Below are 25,132 nucleotides of genomic sequence, written 5' to 3' on the forward strand. Positions count from 1 at the left end.
CCCTCCCGCTAGTGATCAGACCAAGTGTACCGTATTTCATGTTACAAGTATCCACGAGTATCTTCCTATATTAGCATGTATATGCATCGTTCAGTCTGTGTTGTCCCCATAGTGTCCGTTACCTTTCTCACGTAATCCGAGGAATGTGTCGTCTTGTTCCAATGATATGTTTTCTCTCTCTCTCTCTAAATCTTCATACAAAACCACAGACCGTTTATTGGTTACCTTTATGGCTCACCACAGTAACAAAGGCACTCATCTTTTTTCCCATTAGTTTGTTTTTGCGAGTGTTACCGATAGTATTCATGTGGTAAGAATGCATTCAATCTTTCGACCCTGAAGAATTCCCACCCCAAAAAATAACTCAAAAGAGGGTTAAAGATAAATGAGCCGGGTTCGGCAAACGTTCATCATCGGCCTACTCAAGCAAGGAAACCGATTGGTGCTTTCTTCCTCCCAAAACACAACCCTCTAAAGGCTTTCATCTCCAGAAGGCTTACCAACCCACTTTACCTGCTTGTGTTTATTCACATCTGCTTTTATTTGATGTGTAGATTTACAGGACTTGAAAAGACTTGTCCATTTGACTTTACGATTTCAGCTACAGTTTAGTAAAAGGGGACAGATGGTTGATAGAAAGTACAAATTGTTCAGATCTCTTTTGGAGAAGGACGTTCTAATTGGCGATGGGTGTAGTCACAGATGAAAGTAGTGTTGGTTTTTATTCTGTCTCTTTTTTATTATAGAAATCGTCTATTCTGAATAATCGCAGAAACGTTTCTTCAATTTTTTTTTAACGAATCTGCATGGAAGTATGTTTACAACTGGTCGATATATCGGTAAATATCGTTATTTAATATCGTGATATATCGTGGCGAATTCCAACCTGTTTCAGATGATACAATAACCCTTTCCACATCTCCAACTTTAGTATGTTGTGATACCGTACCGTGCCCGTCAGTTAACCGGTTTACCATACCTGGGAAATCCATGCTGACAGCTGTGTATATCTTTCTACGTCACCATCAGGAGGTAATCGGCCTTACGTGAAAGTCGGAGGAGGTTGTTTGTCATATATCTATTTTGATATGAACATTTATCAGTAACCGGTCGACTCGTTGGATTACTACTGTTTACAGTCGCAGAAGTGACATGAGACAAAGTCGGGTCTGGAGTATTTACCGTAAGATTATGGGGAACTGGAAAACGGTAAGTTTATAAATCAACCTATATCGTATATATATATGCTATATATATATGCTATATATATAGGCTATATATATATAGGCAAATATATAGGCTATATATATATAGGCTATATATATAGGCTATATATATAGGCTATATATATAGGCAATATATATATATAGCTCTTTGCTATTTCGATGTGTTAATATAGTTGGTTTGTGTCGCGGGACAAAAAGTTGAATAACTTTTTTTCACTTCCCCTTGAGATTCTCAACTCCAATAACTACCGTATAATATTTCATATAGAAGCGATTGGAAAGATTTCTGATCAATATACACTTTACAATCATTTGTGCTTAATGTTGATACTTTAACACTATATACATTGAAAGAACAATTTTTCAAAGAGTAATTTTTGTATGCATAGTATATAGGCTAGACTTGGAAGTCAGTTCTTATATAAATACTAGTAAATATAAACTCCAGTGCTGATGTTTTGTTTGGAAGAGTATAATGCACTTTCTCAAGGATTTAATTTCGAGCGTTTGTTTTGATATCATTGCACCGATGAGCCAAAAAATAAAATTTTCTTTTCGATCGATCGATCGATCGAGAGAGTGAGTGAGTGAGTGAGTGAGAGAGGTGGAAAGAAAGGGGGTGGTGGTGAGGGGTGTGAGGTAATTAAACGGAGGTCTACAATTCTTACAATAGTTTTTCTAGAGGCAATGAGTCAGCGATTAATTATAGATACTTCAATGCATCCAAAAGCGAGGCAGTATGGATATATAATATAATATAGTAATAATAATTATAATATAATTATATATAAAATATATAATATTATATATAAAATAATAGATTCGAAGGCGATGAATGATATAAAAACACAGGGAGCTGCTCAAGGGGTCCAAGTAACATCTCGATTCTTGTTTAGACTATGTAAGTCACTTGTTCACGACGTGGGGTTCTTAAAATAGTACAGGTCTAAAACATATTATGTGTCTGCTGCACACATTACACCGACGCTGATATGTGTAGTGTAAGAACGAGGAGGCGTCGAGTGGAGGGGGGGGGGGTAGGTGAGGGGATCGAGGGGGTGAAAGGGGAGGGAAAAGTGAGGAAAACAGGGCGTGGGTTTGTGCGCGGTTATTACTACATAATGTGTAACATGCATCCCTGATCATAGTTCGGTGCTCTGCGCATCAAATAATATTTGGTAGGGAACTTACACAGATTTGGAATTGGCGGGGGGGGGGGGGGGGGGGTGAGGGAGATGAGTTGAGGAACAAGAGGTCAGAGAAACATTAAGTGGTGTGGAAATTGCCGTTTGCAGCGACGGTATACCACTCCCGCGTGAAGTACCTTTTACTGTGAACGTTACGTGCTCCCCTTCTCCTTGGTGTCGGCCCGGGGGCCCTGTGTGAGATGACACAGGACTAAGTTATAGCCTGAGTACCTTTTGTAAAAGATGGGCGCTAGGAGAGTGGAAGAGGGTGATATTATAAATTGAGAACAAACATGGCTATGTTTGATCGCGCTTATACATTAAAATACACACTGAGCATATATAAATCTTTTCAATGTAGTATTATCGCTTGAAAATGTTAAATATACGTAACTTGCACACTAGTCAGACCACCGCATACTGGCAAATAATGGGTGTATTCCAGCAAACGGGGTTTTGCAGTGGTCATTCAGGGCCCGTCACCAATGCAAATAGATGTATTGTTAATTTACCGCAATTCCACTACATCGTTAACAAACACGAAAGTGTCGCGAGATTCGTTCACCATTAACACTTTCTACAACAACCAACCCCCCCCCCCCAACACAGACATACACACATTTCCTTCTCCCTTCCCCTACCCTCTCCTCTGCTTACCTTATCCCCCACCCCCCCCCCCCGCCTCAACCAATGATCCCCTCCTTTTTAAATTCACCTTTATCATTAACTAGGTCTACTGCCTACATACAGACACCTCTCCGTCTGTAACTGCTGTAAGGTGGCATCGCACTATATATCCCTTGACTGTACATAATTTCCCGTCGGAAGTATTCCAATAGGATTAGTACGGTAGTTACTGACGGTCACGTCTGCGACATTTGACGACGAACTGCGCACTCTTTTTTTTCTTTTTTATTCTGTGTACAAACTTGTATTCTCTGCAATATGTTTATGATTATATAGAAAGCACCAATATGACCCAATTTCAGACTCCCTAATATCGTTCGCTCTGGTCTATTTTTATTGCGTTCTAGTTAATTCTAACATTTGTTTATTGCTTTGCAGAGATATCGAGAGCATGAGGTTCAAATTTGTAATAGAGGCTAACACAAACAAATTACTACACGTGCGGAGAAAAAACGATAAACCAGAAATGAATTCTGATTGTCATTTTTGTCAGTCTGGACTATATTTGTAGAGGTATACGGTATTGTATGAACTATGATACTACAGGGTGTATCATTCCGGATAGCAAGTCCCTGGATTCAAAGCTGCGGGGCTTATGCTCAGCAGACCTCGAAACGATAAAGGCGAAATATCAAAATTTCGAAAAAGAGAAATATTGAAATAAACTCCTCAAAACATCGAAACGAAAAAGTCGAAAATCGAAATCTTGAAACGAAAATGTCGAAACATTGAAATCGGGAAAACGAAACGATCGTACATTTTTGTCAGAGATTTTCAAACAATTTTGGCTTCCTTAAATTTGGGGACGACAATCTTGAGGCTATTCTGGAGAACTTTAAGGCCATAACTGTTGCTCTAAAATATGCTAGAATATGCTAGAAAGTGAATAATGGTCACCTATGCTCACACTTCATCAATCTTTTTAGTTTGATTTGAAAATTACATGTCTTGGAATAATAAGAAGAGTCATGCGCAGTAAACAATCTTAGAAAATGTTATCTACATGCTCAAATTTAGGGTTAGTATAGCTGAACTTTAATGCCATTTCGGTTTAATTACGATATACCGGTAACTTTACAGCAGGGGTTTCAAAGGCAGCCCGCTGTCCAATCCGGTTCATGAACGATTTTACTTCGGCCCACCAACAAAAAAAAATAGCAACAACAATGAAACGGCCCAAAGTCTCGCACTGCTCGGTTATGTGGGACCCTCCATGTAGGCCTAAATGTTAGGCTTGAACACCTATACCGGCCTATACACTGCACATTGCCTTATCTATATGTATATATTGATATTCTGGTGACCTCTGACTCTTTGCTGCAACTTATAATTATTTCTGGCGCTGGTAGAGAATTAATTGAGAATCATCGCTATGTATGTAACCAATTAGCTTGACTAAGCAAACTTCCCAACCAAGAAAGGAATGTTAGGCTATTTCCTTTCGGCTCCTCTTCTTGTTGTTCGAAAAATAAAGGATAAGTTGGACAGGTCCGATTGGTAATTTGTACATCTAATGCCAATGTACTGTTAGGAATGCTTAAACACATTGAGCTTCTTCTTTTTATAGCTACCAAGTCCAATTCCATTATTTGGTATGGAATGCCCCTATCAGTCAATCGGCATGGATGCCGTCGGTATCCAGCCTACATCACGCAAGAATGCGTATCAAAACGTTTATTCCCAAGGGTAACTTTGCACATACCAATCATACGCGCAAAACACAAACATCTATCTACATTGTCGCACGTTCAAAATGTCATCTGGTTAAAATCAAATCGCTTGTCCATATTACTCCGCCGACCATCTTCTTTCAGCAGTGTCATGTGTATGCATTAGGTAATATACAGCTGGTGTACTTTAACTCTCAGGTAGAAAGTTTAGCGCCAAAATATCTCCAAAAATATAAATGACGTAGATTAGCTATAAGTAACTGCATATGAGGGGAATTGGATTTAGAGCGGAGGGGCTTGAGAGTAGAAGAGCAAGAGAGGGGCGGGGAGGGGGGGGGGGTGTTAGGGAGCGATGGAGAGTGTTGAAATAGGGGAGGACGATCATTGCGGTTTTTACTTCCTTACCCTTCACCACGTCTCATCTAACTTACTTCTAAACGTACGTCGAGTATTGTCAGTGTAGAGAAACCTTTTTTGTTCAACTGCGCATGGGCGTTGTTGGTCCGGGTCATCTTCAGGTCAAGTTATATAAACACAAGTATCACCATTTGAGGAACTACAAGTACCGCATGATGAATATCGTTGTAGAATTTTAATGCAAAACTTGATGTTGCCAATCCAACAACAGTCCACTCTATTATCAATGTAAGTCTCTTTAACTAGACATAACCGTATCAAGAAACATGGACGTTCGCAGGGGTGGGTGGGGGAGGTGGGGGAGGCACATTTCCCTATCTAGAAAAAAGAAGAAGTATAGAATAAGAACAAAATCTAAGTAACAGGTTAATTCTTTGGACCGTTATCCGGTTATCGAGATCGAAGTTGAACCCCCCCCCCCGCCTTCCCCAACCCCACCCGCTCAGCCCATCTAGATTATATTTTCTGCTGCGGACGTCCTTGTCAAATCAGTCTGTATTTGAAGTTTGTGATCTTGAGTTGGGCTTACGTATGTTTAATATGGGCCAATCCTCATGCACTATGAACTATATAGGAAATCATGAAACTGTCAACAACAACAAATGTGGGGGAGACTTGTTAGTCTTAGAATCAAATGGAGACGTTAATTTTAATCTGTTATTTGTGATCTTCAGTGTACCATAGAATAGAGATGTGCTCTAGTCTGATAAGCATTTCACTTTTGCGATGGATTATACTGAACTAATTCGATCATTAGTCGCAAATTACTCTTATAAAGATATACATAGATATTACCGGATGTGACTAATGTCTGTAGATTTTAACATCTAATGTATTTTTGCAGCGGCAGGCAGCTGCATCTTAATGGAATTTAGATCTCTGTTTTGCAGTCCTAGAATACTTTCAAGATGATGCCGCGTGTTATCTTAACGCCAATGCCAAAGTTAATGTTAGATTTCCAGAATCAACAGAGATAACTAATTGGCATACCGGACGGAATTTCAAACGTGTGTGGGATGGGAGTGGGGTGGGGTGGGGAAGGCGAAGGGAAGGGGATTCTTAACTTCCCCGACTGATTTAAGTAGTGGCTGAATCTGTATATGGAAGCGCCGGAGTCGAATGCAGGATTTTGTAAAGGAGGGCTTGTGGTCCTGCATGGGGTCGTTGAAGCCGCCTCCGGTGTATAGGGGGACGTGGGGGTTCTATCCAAAGCAAACGTAGACGTCAAATTGCATTCTGAGGCATATATAGAGTATAACTTAGGTATATAAATTAGCTCTACTAAACGCAGAGTTTTGTCAAAAAATAGTCTTGATTATTTTGTGTGAGGTTGAAAATAGAGTGAACACAGGAGACTTCTCATTCTCCCCAGCGGCTGACTATTTCACCCCCACCCTACTCCCTTAGCGTCAGGTCCCATTTTCGCACACCACTGATCACATTTCATATTTCACAAGTCTATAAATGTCATCAGAATTAGCCCCAAATTTCAGTAAGTTGAAAGTTGCTAAAAGTGTCGAAACTTGGTTCTCGTCAATCAAACTCATTACATAAAATCAGTACAATGTGTCAATGGGAAGGCAAAGGGATGCCTGTTTTATATTCGTGGTTGGCAGTCAATTGCTTATTGAAGTTTGAATATGGGGTGACCATTTTGTTTTACATTTCCAGAGTATATCTAAGGACAGTAATGCTTAACAAGTTTAAAAAATTCGCAATTCCTAATGTTTAGTTGTCTTTATCCCTGTTACACCCCCCCCCCCCGCCCTCCACTCATTCACCCTTCCTGCTTCAGAAATGTTGAGTAATGGGAAGGTTCTATGTTTCCTGAGGGTGCTGGAAGTCATGTAATCTTCACACTCTATACTTTATGTTCAAATATTTTTCCAATATCAAATATTTAAAAAAAAAATCTTATAATAGGGTGATAAAGTTCAGCATGTCTTTCCGTTTCAGTGTATGTGTGATATTACGGGTTCATATTATATATTAAAAATATTGTACGGCAGTGCCCCGGAAACAATCACGGTCGTAATTTATGGAGGTCACGTCAGTTCATCTTGGTGATTATGTCTAGATTTCATACATAATTATTGTATGTTCGTCATGAGAGGTTTTGGCAATACGCAGCAGGCATCATTTAAACATTAACTGATTTATGTGCTGTACCGGTAAACAATTTTTTTTATCCGCGGCTATACCCTTTGTGAAGAAAAAAATCCGTACACCAGTAGCTAGGCTACAGTGTTGTATATGAAGTAAAGTCGCCGTTCATGTGTAGGCCTACCTTGTGAAGTACATCGGTGCACTATGTATGTAGTGCACTAATTAGTGTCTGAATATATGAAGAATGCTACCATACATTATTTCATAAGTGAAATACCGTATCGGGCATGCATGTATATGAAATACAACAGTGCGTGTAATGAAATATTCTAGTGCCTGTTTGAAGGACACAGTTTTTGCAGGACAGATGCCTACATTATTGCATGTACACATTGCCTGTATGAATAGCACTTGTTCCCCACGAAACGAAGTACTTCAGTGCATGTATAAAGTACGTCAGTGCCTGAGGTGTATAGAGTACGTCAATGCCTGTATAAACTACGCCAGTGTCTGTTAGAAGTACATCAGTGTTTGCACGAAGTACGGGGCATACACATCAGTGCCTGCATGTACGAAGTACAATATAGTGTGGGTATGTAGTGCCTATATGAAGTACACCGGTGTATGTATGAAGTAGCTATGTTACACCACTTCTTGCATGGAGTACCGTATATAGTAGGTTATACCAGTGCCTGTATGAAGTATATGCTACACTGGTTCATGTATGAAGTCTCTCGTATCTAGTATATGAAGAATAATAGTGTCAGAAAGAAAAAGTAAAGTATATTAGCAGGTGAAATGAGAACCAAAGTGGAAGTGGTAAGAGATGGGACGTCTGCTTAAACTAGCCTCCCGTCTGGAGCAAATCCTTTCAAAACAGAACATCGTGAAGTCTGGAAACATTCAACACAATGTCTCACCTTCATACCGCTGTATATTAGGCCTTCTATATACCTGTATATAAACAGGGAGATAACAACTCCCTGATACAAATAGGCCAGTTTACCGCCAAAGTATGAAGGATAGCCTACCACAAAACAAGCCTCAATAGAGAAGTCCTTAGTAACCGATATACCGTCTGCGGTTTACTTTAGGTTTTATAGAACTAATCCAGTGAGTGGTGAATGCCATAATGGACAACCCGAGAGCCATTGGTATCAGATAATCCGATTCAGGGTGTTTGAGCAATCATAATATTATTACCTATAATTATTTCCGGCACCTTGAGGCCTCTAACGGATTTTAATGGCATACCAGAGAGTATTAAAGCAGATTATTTATTCAAAAGGTGGAATTTTATAGGATTTCTACCCTAAATATTTTGACTTATTTCAATGAAGAAAGTCGGAAATTGTTTATTCAATTTTTTTCTCTGTTCTCTTAAAATGAGGATCCCTTAATATTTCTCCTATATTTCGACCGGCTCCCTTGTTGTACCTGGGCCAGGGGCTGTAGTTCTCTGAGGCCCTCTCGTATAGTATGTGTACTGCTTTTTTTGGGGTGGGGGGGTTGGGGGCAGTCCCCGGGGGTTTATTTATTGATTAATATCCAACATTTGACTTTAAAATGTTATCTTTGAAATGTGAGAGATATACATGGCATCCGTCACGAAGTTATAACACCTCTGGATAGCATATCAAGTGCTTATCGTAAGTACTTAACATTTGAAATGGGATCTGAAAGTCATTCATCATACCTTATGTAAATACTTCTCAACATGATTATGACGATGTTATATGATTTTGAAACCACTTCAGTTTGCCAATATCGTTTACATAATTGTTTACGTACTACACACAATGTAAATCTTCTGTGAGCCAGCCCAACCATGCCTATATCGTATTCAATGGGTTAGTTTGATCTGTGATGTATAGCTATATGTGTATATAGCCGTAAGTTTAAGCTCGCATACAGACAGCTGATTAACTTGAAGAGGGGCAAATTCTCACGTAGTTGACAAGGTTTGCTCTTTTCTATGTTTTTGTTATGTTGTCAAAGCGTGTGAAAGAAGACTAACTTAGAATAACAAACTGCGTATATAAACTATATATGTGAGCAGCTGTGACGAGTTGAACGTGCTGTGTAGTGGCGGACAGTTTATCAAAATGGTGTAGGCTTGATATATTCAATTCAGCAGGCGGTATTTTCTATATTAATTAACAAAATTAAGTAAATGAAGTAAAATTACAACGCAAGTTATTAACACGCTGTATGTAACTGCACTGAAGTTGCCGCAGTAGGTGGTGTAATCCTACTATAGACTGTGACAGAATTTACCATAATTCATCGATAGATCTGAACAAAATAGGCTATTTCTGTCAAAGCAGGTGTTTAACATGTGACTGATTTATTTATGTATTTGTTGTTGTTGATCATTTCGCTTGCAAAATATATCACTAATATTCAGATAGGCCTCTAGAGATTTCATTATTGCACACATGAATTTCGTAGCCAATATACATGGATTTCAACGAACGTACCAGAGTCCCCTGCATTGGGGGAGGAGGGTAAACAGCTATGACTCATCACCCCTACCCCGGCCCACCACCCCCTCCTTCGGCCCTCTGAATCTCAAGCCGGTGTTGTGGTCCATACGTACTTTGTAGCGTAAAAACTTAAAATGAGAGTCGCCAATACACTGTGTCATGCCAGACATAATGCTGTATATACTCTTCGTAGGCTATACTATATTAACATGCTAGGGAATGAACTCCGTCAGTCCTGGAATAATCCCTTGGCCGTCTATATCTCAGCCATGGATTCCACGGTCAAGTCGTAAGTAATCATCAAACGGACTTATAGTTTGAAAGCAAATATAAAACGTTAGTCGATCTGTTGATAGAAGTGTTCGGATCATAAAAGATGCGGTACAATAAACCCTACTGTTTTGGGCCTGATATTATAAGAGGTGTTTGATGAAACATGCAGCCGTCTGGGTGTGTGAATTGGCTATTTATTTGTAATCACATGTCATCCACACCAGGGCGTTCCATGATATGATAAGGTCATGTGAGGTCAATAGATGTTTTGTGATACGCGAGATTGGATGACTTTTCTGCCAGTCTGTGGAAAGTAATTCGTCACCTACTGGTTTTTCTGGTTACAAACCCCCTTTTTCGGTAGTTAGCGGAAGGGAGGGGGTAGAAAACGGAAGGGGAGGGGGTATTGAAACGGAAGGGAAAGGAATTGGGAGCTCGGGGACATTGGGGATGGAACAATATTGGGTGGAGAAACTGGAAAGGGATATGGGAGAGGGAAATCAAGGGGACAATGGGAAGGAAATGGGGAAGAATGAGACGTAAAAATGCTGACGGGACAATGCGGAGGGAATAATGGGGATGGGTAAATATTGGAAGGGAAATGGGAGAGTGAAATCGAGGGGGACAATGGGGACAGGGGACAATGGGGAGGGGAAACGGGGGAAAGGAATGGGGGAAGGGGACAATGGGAAGGAAAGGTGAAATGGACAGGGGAAGAATGGAGATGAGACAAATGCTGGGATGAGCCTATATAAATGACTAGAGAAGCAAAATACTTGAGTTGATAAAATACTCTCGACAGGTTTGACGTCACAAGTGTAATTTTTTTCTTCTAGTCACTGAAGATGAGGGAGGGGTGCATGGATTTCCTTGGGCTATGGTGGTTACTCCTTACAATATTTCGCCAGCGATCGCTTCATTCAAGTCCAATATTTGATGTGTTAAAAAAAAAATTGGCATTTAGGCATATTTAAAGTTTGAACCGTAGGTGTCATTGTTGGTATATAATATAGCCTATGTAGCCTTTCCGTGTAACTAATGTACCTGTAGGCCAATTTGCCTTTCCCTACAGATATATGCAAAGCACACATTATATTACCCTGCATGCATCATACTTTCTTATTGGCTGTTCCCTCTCCTCTGTTTCAACCCAGTCGTGTAAACTTACAGATGGAGGAGGGGGGGGGGGGGGAGAATGTAAGGAACAGCGGTAAGTTCTCTGCGTAGGTAGTTCTTATAAGACTAGAAATTTCGCATAACAGACCCAGCATTGGCTGACAAAGCTAGGCTACGCAGGCAAGAGTATACGACGCTTACCCCTTTTTTTGTTGAAGATATTATCATTAATAATATTTTAGCCTACATTTTCTGGCGGACCAAAGCCTACGATGGTACGGTAACCCAATTCAAGTGCAAATATAGAATTTGCACGGCACCTTTCATTTACACACAGCTACGACAATGGCTCCGTTTGTTGCAAGATAAACCCTCAAGGCCTATAATCTAGGGATCAAATTAGGATTTGGGTAAACCAAGGCAAGATTCCTTATCAACTTGGGTGATAAAAGTACAAACTCATGTAAAAATGCACGTATGTAAGTCAATAAAATCCACTGACTTTTCAGCTCGGATCTTTCTAAGCCGGTACTGTACGCTGGTACAAATCGCCAAATATTGCATTCAACAATGCAGAGTTTTAATATATTAGAACTGATGACACTTATAAACGTGTATGGCAAGCCGTTTGGGACAGACTTATACCAGCAAGCAATATCCTGATAGATAAAAGCGCGTTCACTTATATTATGCGTTCGTCAACGCGTCGTTGAAATTTGTCAATTTGGCAAGTTTGTGAATACAACATGCAGCTTCAAGGAAACTGGTTACCGTACTGAAACTTCCACTGCGCAAATAACGTATCCGACAACCTAAATCTTTGTTTCAAATTTTCAGTAATTATATAAATTAGTTGATAACTATCGCCTTATCCTTGTTAGTATAGTTGAAAATATGTGATGTTTTACTGTCTGCCTGTACTAGTACGCTGGTTCCTTACAGGGAATGTTGTCGATTTATTTTAACGATTACTGCTAGGAAAGGTTTCAAATACTATACTCAAAACTTCACCCTGCAGGTCATCAGTGTTGACTAACATATGATAAAATAGTCAAAGAATCATGGTCAATTATGCTCAAACATGAAGGAACATTTTGTTTTATCCTCAGTTTTTTTTTATAGTTGTTTCACGTTATAATGCATCTGTCTAATTTACCACATTCTCATAACTGAGACAAGCTTCAAAGTTCAGAAAGCTCGTGGAAAATAAGTTTTGTTTGTTAACAACCCTTAGTATGTTAACATTTCGGGTCATTACTGGTAACCTTTAACGTAGTACTGTATCACACTCATGTATGTTCAAGCTGTGGGTGACCAACGGACCAGCTAAACGATCTTACAAAATATTTTATTGTTTGCCTTCGCGCACCCATGGCGAGAAACGTCACTTGTCTGACCCCATACGTACCTCCCGTAGTAAACCGTGCCATAAACTGTTTAAAACCCTTCGATATTTCGGAGGGCTGACATTTATTGGTTTACATGGCAACAGATTCTTCTCTTTGAGTCCAAACCACAGCTGGAAAGCAGGTGACATATCTTGATACCCTGACTATGGAACGCCGTTCATGAACAAACCGTTCTATAACTTATGTAAGTCTGTGAAAGTAGCTTGAATCCTTCTATTCATTCAGCTTCCAGATAGCTGACTACGATGGTGAATCTTACCACACGAGACCCCCCCCCAAAAAAACGATATGTGTAGGGTGAACAAAAATCAACATCAACCGTGACATGATAGATGTTAAAATCTAATACACTGATGATTTTCTCGTAACATGTTAATATAAATTATGAAATTGTGAAACGAACGCCGATAGGTTCAAACTAAATTGGACAAGCTGTTGATTTTAATATTGTCATGCATTCTACATTGTCTTATGTTATATTTCATTGATTCAGGGATTCGTTCGTTCGTTCGTTCGTTCGTTCGTTCGTTCGTTCGTTCGTTCGTTCGTTCGTTCGTTCGTTCGTTCGTTCGTTCGTTCGTTCGTTCGTTCGTTCGTTCGTTCGTTCGTTCGTTCGTTCGTTCGTTCGTTCGTTCGTTCGTTCGTTCGTTCGTTCGTTCGTTCGTTCGTTCGTTCGTTCGTTCGTTCGTTCGTTCGTTCGTTCGTTCGTTCGTTCGTTCGTTCGTTCGTTCGTTCGTTCGTTCGTTCGTTCGTTCGTTCGTTCGTTCGTTCGTTCGTTCATAGTTTAAAGTCGTAGAGCGTTTAATCTTTAAGCAATTGTTAACATGCTCGACTTAAGGGTGGATGAACTTTCACGATCGTATAACAGGTATACCTACTACGTACACAGCGGATATCTTTAGTATATTAATTTGATCACCAAGCTGCCGAGAGTAACAGATAAAAGTCTACAAAGAGGGTATTTGACTGCTCTGTTGACAAGTATATAACAGACATTTTATTTGGTGACAAATTTTTGATTGGGACAGCTGGGAACGCAGCCGCAAAATGTCTCCAAATTAGTGTGAGGCTATAAGAACAACTGTGCATATATTAATCGAATAAAAAAACCTGTAGAATCAAAAAGTGATTTATGAATCAAAGTGGCGTTGAGCTTGCAGGAGTCGGTAGAACTCCTACTGCAAGTGGCGAAAACTTGTTTCCCCGAAAATAAAACTATGATCACCCACATACATGCTGACTGACATGATTTTGACGGTTCACGTTTTCGTTTTTCTTCTATCATAGATGAGAGGGTTGTATGCTCGTTTGGTCATCACGTGCGCCATAGTCATCATTTGGACAACCGTGCTCATGACTGGACCACAATCGGAGTACGGACTGGAGATTTGGTTAGACTCCAGACAGTCGCAAGTTTTAGGTAAGAAAAACTTAAAGCATCATTTGGTTTATACTTTGTTATATTATGCTGCCACTGTAGAGGGCGGTATTTTATTCAATATATCTCTTCTTTTAGATGTAAAGAAATTAGAAAATGATTCACCTCTTTGCAACAAGTTTTCATCTTTGGTTGATTAACGTCATTTCTTCACGTTTCTCTCTGCATTGTGTAGACTTGGATATCCCCGTATATCTGATAAGTAATGGAGAACCGAGTGCCTTGCTGTCACGTGCAGAGGGCGGGTCTTTGACTCCAGTTCAGAGATTCAAACTACCACGTGACATAGCGCATTTAAATATCACGTGGCGAGCTCCGGCAGGGGTGAGTGAAAATCGCACTTTTCCTTAGTTTAACATCCAATAGCCATAATATGTTCATCTAATCAATAATTGGTATATTTAATATAGTCATATTTGGCGTTCGATGGTTAGAGGATGTTTGTCTGATAGAGATATATAACGTAGTTCATTGACCCTTGCATGGAAACCCAAACTGGTGGCAGCAAACTATTCTGTATGTAAAGAACGCGTAAGCTTCCAGAACTCACGAAGACTGACCAATGCTCTATGCAAAAGACATAAGAATACATGAAAGTGAGGGAACATTTCATGATGGATAGGCTAGGCTTGCATAATTAACACTAGGCTTTGTCAATGTTTTGTCTCTCGACCCGACTTACATATATAAACTCACATTTTGTTATGAAGGAGAGTGACGATTTTCGCGAAAACTTGTTTTCATAGTGTTTCATATATCCACACATATTGTTTGATCCACAATACGACGTCATCCTGGCAAATTTAACAGTAAGTGACGTGTCCTACAGAACAAAGTTATTCTAACTTATGAATCAATTTCAAATGATGCATACTCACACAGCTCTTCAAGTGTACCGGAAGCACTGATTACCACTTTTAAAGTACTAAGCGCAGAGCAAATTGAGCTACAGAGTATCTGACGTCATTCGGATTGTAAGAAACACGGGCAGACGACAGATTATATTCAGTCACGTGCGAAGGAAGTTAGTCCAAGTTCTCGAACGAGTATAAGCAATCGTGTTCTATCGGTTATTTATAGTGCCGCGCGCAAACATTTACTAATATTATGAACGACCGGAAAACTAACCACTTTTTTTTACGGAAACATACTTTTACCTTTCAACAGAAATTGCAAGGTTTTCCTTTGTTTATTCAAGGTCTGTCTGACAGCATAACCTCCCGATTGAGTATATCTGTCTTTCGAACTCACGGGATCAAGAACACCATCTCTCAAGTTTATATGTTTACAGTGATTGATACGTGATTTCACAAATAAACAAGATACTTCAAAATCACTTATCATGACGTATTTATTCGCGTCATTAAATTGTGCTCTAACAGGTTCTGTCGACAGTTATTCTTTAGTTTAAATTTCTGAAAAGGAAAGATTGAAAGAAGAAAAGTGACTCCACGATGGTCATAAAGGAGTACATTCGTGAATGAACTAATATAGATTTAAGGTCAACAAATTTAACGACTCCCAACACGCAACCCAAATTCGGATCTGAAGTAGGACAAGCTATTTCGTAGACTAAACTGAGTTATATTCTCAAACTTAACACACATGCATGAATTTAATACGTTAGGTGTTACGCGGGTTGAGTACGCATTTTCTTCAATTATAGGATGTCACCCATGCTGTATTCATGACGTCACAATGACATTCTCTTAATATTCATGATCTGTGACGCTATTTAGTCGTTTCACAAGTTGAGCTCTTCCGTTGTTTTGTTTGGTCGTGATATGGGCGATAGATGGCATTGCCAGGTACAAATTAATCGGAGGGTGAGTAAACTATAGTATTCTTCATAAAATCGGACAACTGAACTAAAGTGTTCTTACTTTTTTTTTCGTTTAGCAACAATTCGTGTGGTATTTAGTGATGTACGTCAGTAACCATTCAGTAACTTGCTCTGAATCAGGGAGTTGTTTCTCTGTTTGAATGACTGCAACTCAATTGCGGATCCAGAAATTCCCGAGAGTGGATAGATATAGGAATGTCTACCTCAATGGCGGTGGATAGAAAACTTTGTTAACAAAGTTTTTTTCTATCCGATAGGGTCCTTGATGGGGACTTGAGTGTCCCTCCTGATCCTTTTTTTCCTACTAAGCTAAACTAAACATACAAGTAATGCACGCGCGCGATGCGTACTTCCGGAATGATGTCAACAATTGCACCTTGTTTACCATCAAAAGTATGTAATAGGCTCTTTTTGAGCGCTAAGGAAAATTAAGAAGGGGGTGGGCCCTGAGCACCCTCCCTGACTTTGCCCTTTCAATCGATGTCCCCCTCCTACCGTCCCCACTCGTGCAATGAATGGTCGAATCTGCTCCATAATTACCATATCACGGATTCATAGTGTGCGTATACTGAGTAGAATTATTTAGTGACCATTTTAGTATAATATTTTCATACGAGGTTAAATGCACTTGGTATACAAAAGTATACTTTGTTTTAACTGTTTCAAGACTGAAACGCGGCACGGACAGTAGTATCGCTTTACTGTGGGTTCAATCGGGTTAACGAGCTTCGAGGGGAACTGTCATTGGTTTCACGTCAATCTCCTGAAACGATGACTGTATTTGAACTGTATTCACAGCAGGCGCAGTGATTGAAAATAACGTTTTTAAGAGGTCAAATGCCAACTTAGTCTTCAGCAAAAGAAGAAGCAAAAAAAAAAAAATTCTCTTGCGAAATTTAAGATTTTTTTTATATATTTATATTATATTTCTCAATTTTAGTTTTCAGTTCAATAATGGAATAATGTTGAGGCGTTAAATTTTGTATTATGTCTGGAAGCCCCCACGTAGCATAAATTTCGTTGTAAAATCTTAATGAGCACTAAAATGTTATAAATTTGACCGTATTTATTCGAAGTGTATCTGTTAAATTTATTATGATCGAAAAAACAACCTTGCTATTGATGTTCCCACGGGTGTACAAATAATAGAGGGCAGTAACTATTGTATATGTCCAGGGCCATACGGCTTTGTATATGACACACCTAATTTAAATTGGATACTATGATATCATTGTATATAGTCTGTTTATATGTTGTCAAAAATTAAGGGGGTGCTCAGATGTTGAAGGACCCGCGCGTCCCGTTTGTAAATAGATAAGTTAAAATAGTTACTGAATTGAATTGAACATAAAGTCCACAATGCGTGATATAGAAATCGACAAGGTGGGAATGGGGGGGGGGGGGAGGGGGAGGGTGATGGAGTGGGATGGGGACGAGGACGGGAAATGGAACGAACATCTCCGGGACTATGGCAACGGTCATACCAATAAGTGATACCCAAAAATGGTCCTCGGGAATAAACGTCTCTCCCATGCCCTCCCCTCCCCACCACGTCTTAATGATGGTATTGGTTACGTGTTTATAGTGCAGTAAGGGTGAACATGTTGTAGTTAGTTAGAAAATCAGTACAGTTTCGAGGTTGTTTTTTGTATGTTGTAATGACAGTTATAATGTCCGTATGGTTGAGCAAGCTTCATGGGAGATATACCCGGCCAGATAAAGTACTTATTGTAGGGGAGCCGGCAGGAGTCTCAGATCGGTAGGGCAAGACACTGGCTGATGCATGGTGGTATTTTGCGAGGTGCTAAATGGTCCATTATGGGGTCTAAAAGGAGGGGTCTAAGAGGAGGGGTATTGAGTGTCGAGTGCTGAGTGCTGAGCAATTGGGGATAGCGGTGGATGGGTACAGGGTACAAGAGGGTGGGGAGGGTGGGGGGGGGTTGCTTAGTCATGGTGTATCAAAGTTCCACTTTATTATTGTAATGATACATTCACCTTTCTGAATGTCAAGTTTCTGGTTTATCTAGATAAACCAGTCGTGAATAATAGGCCACTCCCACTCTCATCGAAAGCAGTTTAATTGATAAATACGTGATTCTGGTTCTGTGAGATTTCTTTCCATCTTGATACACTGCTTTGAGTTAACTGACTTATATAACTATCGTTTCATATTTCCAGTTCCAGTATGAGTTTGAGGAACTGGCGTCATCAGATCACGTGTTGATGAGGGCTCCCACAGTCAATATTCCGAAGAGGGGAATGATACCGACACAACCAAATGGTAACTTTTCTCATCTTTCTAAACTCTTTCTGATCACATGGAAAGCAGCAATACCCATATTTTAACTCTCTAAATGCCAATCATGCAGGCAAATGATATACCCTGTAGAAAAAAAATGAATAAACGCTGGGGCATTTTAAAGACAAAGTATATTTATCAAATGTGACAAAAACACCAACAGTTTAATATCTTTCCTTTCAAATCTTACACGATTCGCTATTTTTATTCGTCACAATGTCAAACGTCGCCCTCTATTACTCATACTTTGTCAGAGTATTGACACGAACCCGGTTATATACCATTGATTGGTAGGTGTAGTCGGATTAATGAAGCAGGACCGCATCTGGGCGATGGAGAGGTATTGGGAGGGGGCAGGGGAGTGGGAGGGGGAGAGGGCGCACCGAAACCTGTGCTGAATGTCCCAGTGAGGAAAATTTCCTCGAAGGTTGTAATAAAAACAGTTTAAGAATTTTGACCAAAGGTGGCCATATTTGAATATTTACCATATTTGGGGCCAATACAGCATACCTTTAAGCTTTTCTGTATTACAATATCTGCAACTTTGTATTTATTCTTGTACACAGTGTTGAAGATAGGGTTTCCTTGTTCGGGAGAGACCTCTGGCATCGGGTACGGGAAGGTGGTCCTCAGACTCTCTCGGTTACCAAACACGATCGAGATAGCTCCAGGATACGATGTACAGAAGGAACTCGGACTGGCATTTGAAATAGAAAAGGATTGCAGGAAAAGTAAGAGTTACGTCATACTTAATTTGCATAGATTTACATATTTCAGATATCACCTGTTTGCTTTTTGCGAGTTTGTTCGGAGAAGGGTGATCTTAGGTAAAAACTAGTTTTGGAAGCAAGAAGCAATGTATCCTTTGACCCCATTGACCCTTCAAACAATGGAACTTTGCCCTCTCTAATCGAATACATGCAAGAAAAGTAGTTTGCAATCCGATTGTATGCTGATATATATATATAATCAAACTTGTACCGTGTATAAGAGATTGATGTACATTCTGGGGGGGGGGGGGTGGTGTCGTGAGTGGGGAGGGCGTGTGGGCGGGGGGGGGGGGGTAGGCACGCAGTGTAGCACAGACAGTGATTGTTAAATAAATCTGTCTGGTCTTTGCTTTCTTGTAAGGCAACTCAATACCAATGGTAAAGGACTCGGGTGCAAGCAAAGTTTATTGCACAAACACACAATGCGTGGGGGAGAGAGATTTGTGAGGGGGTCATGTCACTCCAGTTTAATTATCAAAAGAACGGTAAATCATCATTTAAGGGGGTGGCAGGGGTGTGGGAGTATTTCCAAATCCTAAGATGACTAAATATGACATTCTGACTGAAGATAGGCCCTCGTCCTTCAGATAATTTGACAGAAGAAACTACACTCAAATATTGAACTTTTGATTAAAGGAATAGGTTGTTATTCAAGACTTCTCTCAATTTTCTATTTATTACATTCTTAAAGGCTGCCATCCACCATGTCAACATGAAGGTATCTGTGATGATTGGGGGATTTGTATATGTCCAGAAGGATACTACGGACCATTGTGTGAGCAAGGTTAGTGGTTTTTACAACGTTTTCTTAGTGTATAGCTCTTTGGTTTAGATTCGATAAAACGTCGAACATGGCCATCCATACCAAAACAGTATCATAATGAAAGTCACTCGGTTGACTAGTCATATTTCACATCAAAATTACAAAACCATGTAAATGCCTTCCCTACCCCCCCCCCCCGCCTCTCACTAGTTTATGTTTGTGTTACTAAACAATATGTCAGGCTGTCTAAGTTTTGGCTGTCATCTATAGCAGTGTTAGTACTAGTGGTACTCGAAAACTTCTCGGTACTCCAGTATTAGTGTTGCAGATATATGCGTGCTCTCGTATACTCGGATGACTCGTCATTCAGTTGTGGTACTCGGAATGTTAATAGGCATATCCTGTACTCGCTAAGAATGAGTACTTTACTAGGCATATACTTATGAATAAAGCAGTCATGCAAAACGGACTATTTCAACATAAAATCCGCATAAGTTTGCGATATATATATATATACATCCTTTTCGATGAACTTCAGGTCGGAAGCGATATAACACTTAATATCTGTTGTTTTAGTTTATATTCATTTCCGTTGAAGAGAGAATTCGGTACACTAGTAGCCTGTATATTCGTTATTTTAATATGACTTTTATGCTTATCTATAGCTTTTATCCTTCAACCTTTCACAATATTTCGTATTGTTTCAATTCCCTATAAATATCAAATTCTCGTTTTAAACTTGATTCATTTCAGTTTTTTGTCAACCAAAGTGCCATAACGGAGGCACTTGCTTCACCCCTGGAATCTGTGTGTGTCCTACTGGCTTCAACGGTGCTTATTGCCAAAAAGGTATAGATGATGTGTTATATTATTGTACAACATCGGGAATCGACAAAGAAGATCACAATCAAAGATAAATTCATAAACAATAAATAATAATAAAAAACCCGTTAAATCTTGATTTCTAGAACCACACCGAAGCCCCAAAGTCTATACCCTCATTGGATTCGACCTCTCCACTTCCTGAGAAGTCCAACGCGTTATCTGGATAGCGCCACACTGGACTGCCTAGAAAAATATCGAAGTGCAACTTTAACCCTAAAGTATTACGGATAATATCTTTGTTTTCGGGTGCCAATTAACTATTCTCTATCAAAATCCATTTATCCTGATTAAATTATTTCAATACAATATATGATTTTTAAAAAGGAAAAAAAATACCTTATGATGGTAATCTAGCCACCAAATATGGTTCAAACTAGGAATACTGATTATTTATAATGCTAATTTACTTTCAGTTTATTGACCATTGCATTGTACAAAACAGTAATAAATATGCAAAATTATATAATATATTTACAAAATTTAAATTGTGGCATTTAATACAACATCAAAATATGACGCTAATATAGAACATATGAATACTTCCGTACCAAAACCAGCAAATTTTGAAATACCTGACGGGACTCGAACAGCAACCTTTAAATAACTCACATGTGATAGAAGTCCAATGTGATATCCGATTGCGCCACAGGGACCCTTCGAACATGAACGCCTTTTGAATATTGCATGGACAGGTGCATATAGCATTTTGATTTGATCAGCAGTAGATCTCAAATTACAGAATATTCACTGATTTAATAAATAAGTACTCTTATAGATTCTTTTATGAAATTTGATTCCATACAAATCTTTTTGTCGTTCAGGCACATTTTGTTTTTGAAAGAAACTTGAATACATTGTTATGGAAATTAGCATAGAATATTGCGCTGTAATTTTTTTCATAATCTATATTTATACTGAATGCTGCCTTTAACCCTGCAAATATAATTACATCAGAATTCATTCTCTGAAAAGATTTGCTAATACATAAAAGCAATTGCGTGATCTTAAATCTATTTAACCTCCAGGGCCGAAAACTCATTACGATATACAATCTTGAAACGACTGAAAACAAGACCATATATATATATATATATATATATATATATATATATATATATATATATATATATATATATATATATATATATATATATATATATATATATATATATATATATATATATATATATATAATATCGTTTTAATATAATTTCACAGTTTTTTCTTCTTATATGTTTTCGTTTAAAGCATTTATACAAAACAAACATGTTTATATATTTTTTTCCTCGCAGCAATGTGTACGGGGAACTGTAACGGCCGTGGTACTTGCATTGGACACGAAAAATGTTATTGTCGAAAAGGATGGTCAGGTCAAGATTGTTTGATACGTAAGTCAAATAGATCAAATGCAATACATAAGTCAAATACTTAAGTCAAATGATATATATATATATATATATATATATATATGTATATGTCACTCAAATAGATAAGATGTAAGAAGTGTTCCCTGTATGAAGTCATAACTGCAATTATCGAGTCAAAATAAGCATTTTTATATTCCACAATTTTGTACAAACGAAACAGGTTCTTAGCTATTTGGCTTGCAGGAAGCTAAAAGGGAGAGCGGACATTTGAAAAGGGAGGTGTAGGGAGTAGGGAGGGTGCCATTGGGTATCATTCATGTAAAACAAAAGAAACGGATGCATCGACAAGCTCTTTCACTCCAACAATTCGTACTTTCATATCGTTATATAAACCAAATCGATACCTTTTTGATGTAGAATATTGTGGAATGAAAAACGAAAAAAATAGTTATGCTTAAAGTTTGGCCAAATTTTGCTGATAAAATAAAACAACCTAAGAATGAATAGTGAGAGGAGAAGTGATGGGGGGGGGGGGTGGGTAGAAGAGAAAAGTTAAATCGACCCTGAATAAGGTTGTGATCATACAAAAATTGAGGCATCAAAATCAGGTATAAATATAGTTTTCCGTTTCTTATTTTTCTTTTGGTTATAGATGATGGCCCAAGGTGACACAAATGGTGCAACTTTAGTTCCTGATCAAATCGAGGAATTTTCATCTTACTTGACGCAAAAGGGAACCTAGCTTCGTGTTGGGACGACAAAAAGGATGGAATTTGCATACATCAACCCACCCAGTCCGGTTACTGAGTTCTTAACCATTTACTGGCAATTTAAAGACCGTCAACATAATTTCTTATGTTATGCAAATACTCTTTTGCATTTTTTGCAAAATAAAGTTGAGGAAGTCTGTTGTTTCCAAATCACACATAGCATTACCGCAAAGGACTATAACATATCCATAGCAGATGTATCTAACATGTTCTGGTTTGCATAAATGGATCGGGCGAACGTGATTATGTCAACGAGTTGATATGCGTTCTGATGGAATATTGCCCTCTACGAGAATGACGGGCGTGACTTATTTTAATTTTTTTTCGAGGGACAAAGAATGCTTTCCTTTTTTTCTTTCTGAATAGAATGCGAAAGAAGGGGATCTTTCGAGAGGAGTCCTAGTGGTTCTTTTTTTACATTTGCTAATATTTTGTTAAAGGCATCTGGCAACAACAGAGTGCATGACGTCATCAGGGTAATCGAGTTGAAAATGTCTTTGTTTTTTCTATATAATATTTCCGTCATCTTATATATGGAAATGATATTTCTACCACAGAGAAGATAGTCAGCATAACAAACATTCAAAATACGTGTACAACATTTCAAGGAAAAATATCAGCACAAAGATTGTGCTAGCCAAACTAAGCAAAGCTTTTGAGGAGCATCATTGTCATAATGACATCACAGACTACCTACTGAGGTCCATTTTCTGGAGTAAGGGAAGGTATAGCCAGTCCAAATAGGCTACATTCAATGTATCACATTTCGAGTTAGGGATAATATATTGCCACGGGATTTTGAACTAACAGAATATATATAAGTTTCTTACATTGTCTGTCACCAGACTACCCCTTTAAACGATAGGAATCTTTGCAAGTCTCATGGAAAGTTACTCAATGAACTTGGAATTAATCAATTGAGACGTAGTTTATGAATATGACAGACAACCATTGACTTTAAACTGCTTTTGTGCATGAAACACAGTACAAGAACACGAATGCAATCCCTTGTCTATATAGGTTTGTACCGTACATAAATTTGATGTCATTTGAGGTGACGAACCGCATCAGATAAAAAAAAGATAGTACCGTCAAATTTAAAACATTTGTTTCTTCTAAATTGATCACCTAATCAAGATATGCAGGTATAGAGTACTTGCAGTATATATTCATATATAATTCATGTATGCTAGTGCAACTTAATATGGTCACATCGATATCAAGTTTTGGTATTTCATTAGACCGTGTATGTGCATTTGTTGCATGATACTTTTATCGTGACATGTGAAGACCTGTCTGTGTATTAAAGGCGTGGTCCATCTAAATAATTGAATATATAGACGTTATATTATTGTCATGCTCCCTCTTCCTATATAATGTGTCTGTTTGTTCGGTTGTCTGGATTTGGTGTATTATATTCAATGTCACGTGACCCGTACGAAGAGGGAGAAGGAGGGAAAGGAATGGGAGGAGAATGGGTGTGGGGAAGGGGTGAGGTGTGATGGGAGTTGAACTCCTTTTTATCTTTTGGAGTTGGCTGTTTTTCGTTTGCTTCCCCAAGTCCTACGCCGCCTTCTACCCCCTCTTCGTGTATTCCCTCCCCTCCCCCTCCCCTCCCCCTCCCCTCCCCTCCCCCCGGTTTTGGTAAAGAAGAAGTCATGCAGTTTATTCTCATTCTTTTACTATGATCAGACAGGAAGTGCTCTTTAGTTTTCCTCAAAGGTTTACTTCTTTTTCCACACTTGGAAAGAGACATTTTTTAAAGTTTTTAATGTAAAAAATTCATAAATGTATAACTCGGTTACTGAGTACAGAACGCAACAGATGATTATATAAAAGAAAACGAAGTATAAGATATGATAACGGTAACGAAAGAACATTGTCGAATCAGGTAGTGAGAGGAATAAGAAACCCCACCAATGACAATACAGAAAAAAAAAATATGAAAATTTGAAGCTTTAAAGTTCGCGGGCTTCAGTCGCCATTCTCCATAATTGGTGTCCCCGGGTCCTAAAAAAAGTGACAAACATTTCAGAACTTCAGTAAACCACCCTACTTATCACTCTATTGCAACCAGTCGTGACTATTGGTGTGCACAAGATCTCAAAGGTGTCTCTGTCTTGGGTGTGGGTGGGGGGGGGGGGTGCAGAAAGCCAAAGTAAGATTTCCCCAGAAGATTTCTCAAAGGGGAGACCTTCACCTTAAGAGACCCCTTTTCAAGCCCCCTCACCTCCCCTTGTAGACACCGTACCGTACCCCCTTAGGTCAGTGTCGACGATATTATCTTATTATCATCAACTACGAAGCTACCGAACATTTAGTGAAACCTGTGTGTCTCGTATGTTTTGCCAATGTATAATTGTGATGTGTGGAATATTATGCGAGAAGACTAGTTAGTAACAAACGATATCATTTTATGC

At 38.9% G+C, this 25,132-nt stretch overlaps 1 protein-coding gene across 2 annotated transcripts; it reads left to right on the top strand.

The window, feature by feature from the left end:
• The first annotated feature begins 473 nt into the window (after positions 1-473).
• Positions 474-24,047, top strand: LOC139961490 (wnt inhibitory factor 1-like). Of its 2 annotated transcripts, none has more exons than XM_071960681.1 (9): positions 474-1,209; positions 13,865-13,997; positions 14,191-14,339; positions 18,037-18,139; positions 18,724-18,888; positions 19,619-19,711; positions 20,444-20,539; positions 21,868-21,963; positions 22,595-24,047. In XM_071960681.1, exons 1-9 carry the CDS (start codon positions 1,153-1,155, stop codon positions 22,609-22,611), a joined length of 909 nt encoding a protein of 302 aa, XP_071816782.1. In that variant the 5' UTR covers positions 474-1,152; the 3' UTR covers positions 22,612-24,047. The 2 variants fall into 2 exon arrangements, with proteins under 2 accessions (XP_071816782.1, XP_071816783.1); XM_071960682.1 differs by lacking the exon at positions 474-1,209 and adding an exon at positions 9,129-9,254.
• The last annotated feature ends 1,085 nt before the right edge of the window (positions 24,048-25,132 follow it).

Source organism: Apostichopus japonicus, chromosome 20, assembly GCF_037975245.1.
Source record: "Apostichopus japonicus isolate 1M-3 chromosome 20, ASM3797524v1, whole genome shotgun sequence".
Taxonomy (NCBI): Eukaryota; Metazoa; Echinodermata; class Holothuroidea; order Aspidochirotida; family Stichopodidae; genus Apostichopus; species Apostichopus japonicus.